This window comes from Cherax quadricarinatus, chromosome 45, assembly GCF_038502225.1.
Source record: "Cherax quadricarinatus isolate ZL_2023a chromosome 45, ASM3850222v1, whole genome shotgun sequence".
NCBI classification, from domain to species: Eukaryota; Metazoa; Arthropoda; class Malacostraca; order Decapoda; family Parastacidae; genus Cherax; species Cherax quadricarinatus.
The window spans coordinates 11,847,848-11,856,488 of NC_091336.1; the positions used below are offsets into that span (position 1 = coordinate 11,847,848).

At 40.0% G+C, this 8,641-nt stretch overlaps 1 protein-coding gene across 4 annotated transcripts in view; it reads right to left on the bottom strand.

The window, feature by feature from the left end:
* The window catches only part of LOC128694842 (kinesin-like protein KIF20B), a 276,960-nt gene that overhangs the window by 98,228 nt on the left and 170,091 nt on the right, over window positions 1–8,641 (bottom strand). For all 4 annotated transcript variants that reach the window (XM_070094293.1, XM_070094292.1, XM_053785169.2 and 1 more), the window contains exons 23-24: window positions 6,886–6,986; window positions 1–144 (exon numbers count right to left, since the gene is read on the bottom strand). In XM_070094293.1, coding sequence (XP_069950394.1) covers window positions 1–144; window positions 6,886–6,986 — 245 coding nt within the window. The remainder of the gene's footprint in view (window positions 145–6,885; window positions 6,987–8,641) is intronic.

Sequence of the window (8,641 nt, forward strand, 5' to 3'; positions counted from 1 at the left end):
CTTTGAGTTTAAAGCTGCAATAACAACATCTTTATTGCTAAGTTGAGACATCTGTCTACTGGAGAGTTCCTCACTAGCTGCACACTTGCTTTTAAACTCGGCATTTTCTTTGTTGAGCATCTCTACATATTGTTCGAGCTCAATCTGGAAAAAAAAACAATCAATGAATAAGAGGTATGACCTAAAATACACTATCAATTCAGTAACTAAAAATACAGTGAAAACTCCATTAGAGGTTTATAAATATGGGACAAAATCCATCAAGTCAGCTGGTATGGAAACAATGGACCAAGTCTATAGGTTAGATAATTGTCTGTTATTATGATCACAGCAAACAGTCTTATCCACTACAATTGCCATTAGTGCCCTATATTAGTCTTAGGTAGTAGGTTGGTAGACAGCAACCACCCAGGGAGGTACTACCGTACTGCCAGGTGACTGTGAAACAGAAACCTGTAACTGTTTTACATGATGGTAGGATTGCTGGTGTCTTTTCTGTCTCGTAAATACGCTGGATAACAGGTACATCTTGCTACTTCTACTTACACCTAGGTCACACTACACAGGCAAGCACATGCATGCATGCATGCATAATATATATATATATATATATATATATATATTTTTTTTCAACAAGTCGGCCGTTTCCCACCGAGGCAGGGTGACCCAAAAAAAAGAAAGAAAATCCCCAAAAAGAAAATACTTTCATCATCATTCAACACTTTCACCACACTCGCACATTATCACTGTTTTTGCAGAGGTGCTCAGAATACAACAGTCCAGAAGCATACACATATAAAGACACACAACATATCCCTCCAAACTGCCAATATCCCAAACCCCTCCTTTAAAGTGCAGGCATTGTACTTCCCATTTCCAGGACTCAAGTCCGACTATATGAAAATAACCGGTTTCCCTGAATCCCTTCACTAAATATTACCCTGCTCACACTCCAACAGATCGTCAGGTCCCAAGTACCATTCGTCTCCATTCACTCCTATCTAACACGCTCACGCACGCTTGCTGGAAGTCCAAGCCCCTTGCCCACAAAACCTCCTTTACCCCCTCTCTCCAACCCTTTCGAGGACGACCCCTACCCCGCCTTCCTTCCCCTATAGATTTATATACTTTCCATGTCATTCTACTTTGATCCATTCTCCCTAAATGACCAAACCACCTCAACAACCCCTCTTCTGCCCTCTGACTAATACTTTTATTAACTCCACACCTTCTCCTAATTTCCACACTCCGAATTTTCTGCATAATATTTACACCACACATTGCCCTTAAACAGGACATCTCCACTGCCTCCAACCGTCTCCTCGCTGCTGCATTTACCATCCAAGCTTCACACCCATATAAGAGTGTTGGTACTACTATACTTTCATACATTCCCTTCTTTGCCTCCATAGATAACGTTTATTGACTCCACATATACCTCAACGCACCACTCACCTTTTTTCCCTCATCAATTCTATGATTAACCTCATATATATATATATACATATATATATATATATATATATATATATATATATATATATTATATATATATATATATATATATATACATATATATATATATATATATATATATATATATATCTTCTTTCTTTCAACACACCGGCCGTATCCCACCGAGGCGGGGTGGCCCAAAAGGAAAAACGAAAGTTTCTCCTTTTACATTTAGTAATATATACAGGAGAAGAGGTTACTAGCCCCTTGCTCCCGGCATTTTAGTTGCCTCTTACAACACGCATGGCTTACGGAGGAAGAATTCTGTTCCACTTCCCCATGGAGATAAGAGGAAATAAACAAGAATAAGAACTAGAAAGAAAATAGAAGAAAACCCAGAGGGGTGTGTATATATGTGCTTGTACATGTATGTGTAGTGTGACCTAAGTGTAAGTAGAAGTAGCAAGACGTACCTGAAATCTTGCATGTTCATGAGACAGAAAAAAGGACACCAGCAATCCTTTTTTTCTTTCTTCTTTCAATTACAGGCTTTCGTTTTACACTCGCTTGGCAGGACGGTGGTACCTCCCTGGGCGGTTGCTGTCTACCAACCTACTACCTAGGGTGTGTATATGTGTGTGTGTGTGTGTGTGTGTGTGTGTGTGTGTGTGTGTGTGTGTGTGTGTGTGTGTGTGTGTGTGTGTGTGTGTGTGTGTGTGTGTGTGTGTGTGTATATATATATATATATATATATATATATATATATATATATATATATATACACAGTGGACCCCCGCATAGCGAACGCCTTGCATAGCGAACAATCCGCATAGCGAACGCTTTGTTCGCTAAAATTTTGCCCCGCATAGTGGACAAAAACCCGCTCAGCGACCTTCGTCCGAGACGCGTCCAATGTGCGCCCTCAGCCAGCCTCACATGTGCCGCCCGTCCCATTGTTTACCAGCCAGCCTCCGCGGTAACATTCAAGCATACACTCGGAATATTTCGTATTATTACAGTGTTTTCGGTGCTGTTTGTGGAAAATAAGTGACCATGGGCCCCAAGAAAGCTTCTAGTGCCAACCCTACACCTCAAAGGGTAAGAATACCCATTGAAATGAAGAAAGAGATCATTGATAAGTATGAAAGTGGAGTACGTATCACCGACCTGGTCAGGTTGTACAAGAAACCAAAATCAACCATCGCTTCTATTGTGGGCAAGAAAACGGCAATCAAGGAAGCTGTTGTTGCCAAAGGTTTAACTGTGTTTTCGAAACAAAGATCGCAAGTGATGGAAGATGTTGAGAGACTCTTATTGGTGTGGATAAATGAAAAACAGCTAGCAGGAGATAGCGTCTCTCAAGCGATCATATGTGAAAAGGCTAGGAAGTTGCATGACGATTTAATTAAAAAAATGCCTGCAACTAGTGATGATGTGAGTGAATTTAAGGCCAGCAAAGGTTGGTTTGAGAGATTTAAGAAGCGTAGTGGCATCCATAGTGTGATACGGCATGGTGAGGCTGCCAGTTCGGACCACAAAGCGGCTGAAAAATATGTGCATGAATTCAAGGAGTACATAGAAACTGAAGGACTGGAACCTGAACAAGTGTTTAATTGTGATGAAACAGGCCTGTTCTGGAAGAAAATGCCAAGCAGGACCTACATTACTCAGGAGGAAAAGGCACTCCCAGGACATAAGCCTATGAAAGACAGGCTTACTTTGTTGATGTGTGCCAATGCTAGTGGTGATTGCAAAGTTAAGCCTTTATTAGTGTATCACTCTGAAACTCCCAGAGCGTTCAGGCAAAAGAATGTCCTCAAGGATAATTTGTGTGTGCTGTGGAGGGCAAACAGTAAGGCATGGGTCACTAGGGAATTTTTCTATAACTGGTTACACCATGCATTTGCCCCCAATGTGAAAGATTACCTAACTGAAAAGAAATTAGACCTTAAGTGCCTCCTGGTGTTAGACAATGCCCCTGGTCATCCTACAGACGTGGCAGAGCGACTTTATGGGGACATGAGCTTCATTAAGGTGAAGTTTTTGCCTCCTAATACCACTCCTCTCCTGCAGCCCATGGACCAGCAGGTCATTTCCAACTTCAAGAAACTGTACACAAAAGCTCTGTTTCAAAAGTGCTTTGAAGTGACCACAGACACTCGATTGACTCTAAAAGAGTTTTGGAAGGATCACTTTAATATCCTCAATTGTGTAAACCTTATAGGTAAGGCTTGGGAGGGAGTGACTAAGAGAACCTTGAACTCTGCTTGGAAGAAACTGTGGCCAGAATGTGTAGACAAAAGGGATTTTGAAGGGTTTGAGGCTAACCCTGAGAGGAGTAGTATACCAGTTGAGGAATCAATTGTGGAATTGGGGAAGTCCTTGGGGTTGGAGGTTAGTGGGGAGGATGTGGAAGAGTTGGTGGAGGAGGACAATGAAGAACTAACCACTGATGAGCTGATAGATCAACTTCAAGAGCAAGAGGCCAGACCTGGGGAAACTGGTTCAAAGGAGGGGAGAGAGAAATTGAAGGAATTGCCTACTTCAAAGATTAAGGAAATGTGTGCAAAATGGCTTGAAGTGCAAACCTTTTTTGATGAAAATCACCCTCACACAGCTATTGCAAGCCGTGCTGGTGACTGTTACAATGACACTGTTGTGAACCACTTTAGACAAATCATAAAGGAACGAGAGGTACAGGCCACTATGGACAGATATGTTGTGCGACAGAAGTCCAGTGACTCTGAAGCTGGTCCTAGTGGCATTAAAAGAAGAAGGGAAGTAACCCCAGAAAAGGACTTGCTACCTCAAGTCCTAATGGAAGGGGATTCCCCTTCTAAACACTAACACTCTCTCTCCCCTCCTCCCATCCCATCAATCATCACCAGATCTTCAATAAAAGTAAGTGTCATGTAATTGTGCATGCCTTTTTCAGTTTGTGTGTACTAAAATTAACATTTTTTTGTGGTAAAAAATTTTTTTTTTCATACTTTTGGGTGTCTTGCACGGATTAATTTTATTTCCATTATTTCTTATGGGGAAAATTAATTCGCATAGCGAACATTTCGCATAACGACCAGCCCTCTTGCACGGATTAAGTTCGCTATGCGGGGGTCCACTGTATATATATATGTATATATATATATATATATGTATATATATATATATATGTATATATATGTATATGTATATGTATGTATATATAGGAAAGGTAGGGGGTGTGTGGACCAGGTGTTTACAGTGAAACATATAAGTGACCAGTATTTAGATAAGGCTAAAGAGGTCTTTGTGGCATTTATGGATTTGGAAAAGGCGTATGACAGGGTGGATAGGGGGGCAATGTGGCAGATGTTGCAGGTGCATGGCATAGGAGGTAGGTTACTGAAAGCAGTGAAGAGTTTTTACAAGGACAGTGAAGCTCAGGTTACAGTATGTGGGAGAGAGGGAGATTATTTCCCAGTAAAAGTAGGCCTTAGACAAGGATGTGTGATGTCAACGTGGTTGTTCAATATATATTTATAGATGAGGTTGTAAGAGAAGTGAATGCGAGGATCTTGGAAAGAAGTGTGGAGTTAAAAGATAAAGAATCAAACACAATGTGGAGGTTGTCATAGTTGCTATTTGCTGATGACACTGTGCTTTTGGCAGATTCTGAAGAAAAGTTGCAGAGGTTGGTGGATGAATTTGGTAGGGTATGTAAGAGAAGAAAATTATAAGTGAATATAGGAAAGAGTAAGGTTATGAGGATAACAAAAAGATTAGGTAATGAAATACTGGATATCAGACTGGAGGGAGAGTGTGTGGAGGAGGTGAATTTATTCAGACATTTAGGAGTAGATGTGTCAGCATGTGTGTCTATGAAGGATGACGTGAATCACAGAATTGATGAGGGGAAAAGGGTGAGTGGTGCACTCAGGAGTCTGTGGAGACAAAGAACTTTGTCCGTGGAAGCAAAAAGGGGAATGTACGAGAGTATAGTTGTACCAACACTCTTGTATGGGTGTGAAGCATGGGTGATGAATGTAGCAATGAGGAGAAGGTTGGAGGCAGTGGAGATGTCACGTCTGAGAGCAATGTGTGTTGTGAATATAATGCAGAGAATTCGTTGTTCGGAAATTAGGAGAAGGTGTGGGATTACCAAAACTATTAGCCAGAGGGCTGAGAAGGGGGTTGAGGTGGTTCAGACATGTAGAGAGATTGGAACAAAACAGAATGATTTCGAGTGTATAAATCTGTAGTGGAGGGAAGGCAGGGTAGGGGTCGGCCTAGGAAGGGATGGAGGGAGGGGGTAAAGGATGTTTTGTGTGCGAGGGGCTTAGACTTCTGGCAAGCGTGCATGAACGTATTTGATAGGAGTGAATGGAGACAAATGGTTTTTAATACTTGACATGCTGTTGGAGTGTGAGCAAAGTAACATTTATGAAGGGATTCAGGGAAACCGGCAGGCCGGACTTGAGTCCTGGAGATGGGAAGTACAGTGCCTGCACTCTGAAGGAGGGGTGTTAATGTTGCAGTTTTAAAACTGTAGTGTAAAGCACCCCTCTGGCAAGACGGTGATGGAGTGAATGATGAGAGTGTTTCTTTTTCAGGCCACCCTGCCTTGGTGGGAATTGGCCGATGTGTTAATGAAAAAAAAAAAAAAAAGTCTTAAATGAAAGGCTTACCATAGTGAAAATAGTAATACATTTTATAGTTAAACATGATAAATTTAATTGTCCAAGAGGTAAATTTTACTTATTTTGAAAGCAATTTTAAAATGCTGAAACTTAAAACTTGCATATACATACACTGATTGCAATGAAGACAAGGGTATTGCCTGCACTTTGGTGGTGTGGGGATGTTGTAGTTGGACAGAGCCTCTTTCTACAAGCAAAATCTTATTTTCATTGCACATATCAATGTTTCTGAATGGTTTAAGGCATTGTCTGACATTGTAATTCTAGCTACAATATTTATATAAATAAAAGAATTGATAGGAAAAAAAAACTTTTAAATCAGCAGTGTATGCAATTACACAGGATGCAAGTGTGCAGGATTTTTACTGGATTCTACCAGCAAACCAACATTTATGTTCTACTGGCTTAGTTAGGAATTATGTGGGGGTCATGCAGTGCAAGATGTGTAGGAAAATGTCCTCACACCTGCTGCTCTTATTAATTTAAAAGTGAACAGATATCTGGGTGTCTGTAGTCTATTGTGAATAATATCATAAGAAAGAACAGGCTTTGACACGAGCCGAGGTAGGATTCAAAGTAAGTAGGCCACAAAGAGCTCGAGTAGATTCACAAATTTTTTGGAAGTTCATAATCACATCTTGTAATTATTAACCTTACTTCAGTTAGTAAGTCAATAATAAATAATAAGAAGAGATTTATTTATATATATACACAAATTCACTTAATTCTGCACTTGCTAAGAAATGGCACTAACTTTATGCTGCTCATTGTTGCTCTGGTCAATCAGTTGCTTCTCTAACTTGCTCTTCTCCTCCTCTGCTTCCCTTAGTAGGAGCTGCAAGCGACTACTAGAATCTGCAAAGAAGTTTTTTAAAATACACTCAAACAAAAGCCTTAAATGCTTTATATATGAAGTGGAACCTTGGCTTACAAACTTAATCCATTCTATGACCTCGTTCGTATCCTGATTTGTTCGTATGCCGAGTCAATTTTCCTCATTTAAATTAATCCATTCCAGCCTCTCGGGAGGCATGACAAAATTACACTAATATCAACTCTACAGCTTATCTATCACAATTCATCTAATGACATAATAAGCAATATTAATAACAAAAACATGATATATACTCTAGAATGAATAAAATAGGCCATAGCATGGCGAGTGATGACAACGCCAGTAGCGGTGGCAGCATCCGCCATTTACTCTTTCACTCTTGTATCTTCCCAGTCCATAACCCCACACCTAGCTTGTGTTTATCCATGATTAGTGGTGAGGTTGTCACATGTAACCACAGGTGTGGTCAAGACAGATGTTTACAGCCTCTCCTCACTTAACGACCAAGTTCCGTTCCTAAAAATAAGTTCGTAAACGAATTTGTCGCTAAGTGAGGAGCATACTATAATGGTAGTGGGTTTATTTCAATTATCTTTGATACTGTTTTAATGTCACCTTTGCACCACTTATAACATTTCTGGTATATCTTTAAATGTTTATACAGTAGTGTACAGTATATTGAACAGAACAGAGGAAACCAGCTCTAATATACAGTAGGGCCCCGCCTTTCGGTGTTTCGCCTTACGGCGTTCCACCAACATGGCCATCTCAAATTACGACCAAAACTTTCTATACAGCAAGTGGTCTTTCAAATATGGCACGGGCCACCCGGTTTGTTTACATTCTCCATGAGCACATCTCAATTATGTAATAATCACTCTTGGGCACATTAAATGTCTAATTTTACGTCAATTACGTTCATTAATCCATCTATGATATTTTCTTCAAAATTATGTAAGAACCATGTTACATAGTATGCAAACATTTTGTTTATATACTATGGAGGTGTGGTAGCTTGGCAGAGGGAAAACATTGTCACTCCCCTTAACCCTTTCAGGGTCGCCAGGCCCTCTCTGAGACTTGTTCTCAGGGGCGAAGTTAGCGGTCTGGACAATGTTTACGCATCGGCGATTCTGCCCACTTTGAGCCCTATTTTCGGCCAATTCCATTGTACTAGTCGACAAAAATCATAACTATTTCGCTAGAACTCCATTTTTTCTATCAAACGAGTATAAGAAAACACCCATTTACCGATTTCAACTATCCAATAAGGTCAGAATTTAGCAATTTTGCCAATTTCACACAAATTTCAAAAGATGCCAATTTCCGAATAGGGTCCAGAATAAACAAGAGACATTCCTGGCACTAAAATAAAATTTCCTCTGTTCATTAGTCACGTCCCCACGCCGCTCTTACATTCTTTTGCTTTCCACTTTGAATTTTTTTCACACACAAAAAAAAAAAGTTTATTTACTGTTATGCAGACTACTGCATTAGTGTAGAAATGGTATAAATAATATCAGCGCACTTGTGAAAGAATATTAGACTCACCAGTTGACGTGTATTGGATGCGTAGCATGATTTGTTTACTTTTGAACTTTGGTAAAAATCAAACATTTCTGCTACTTTGAGCTCAATTTCAAGGTACTTTTCATTGAAAAACCAGTCAAAATCA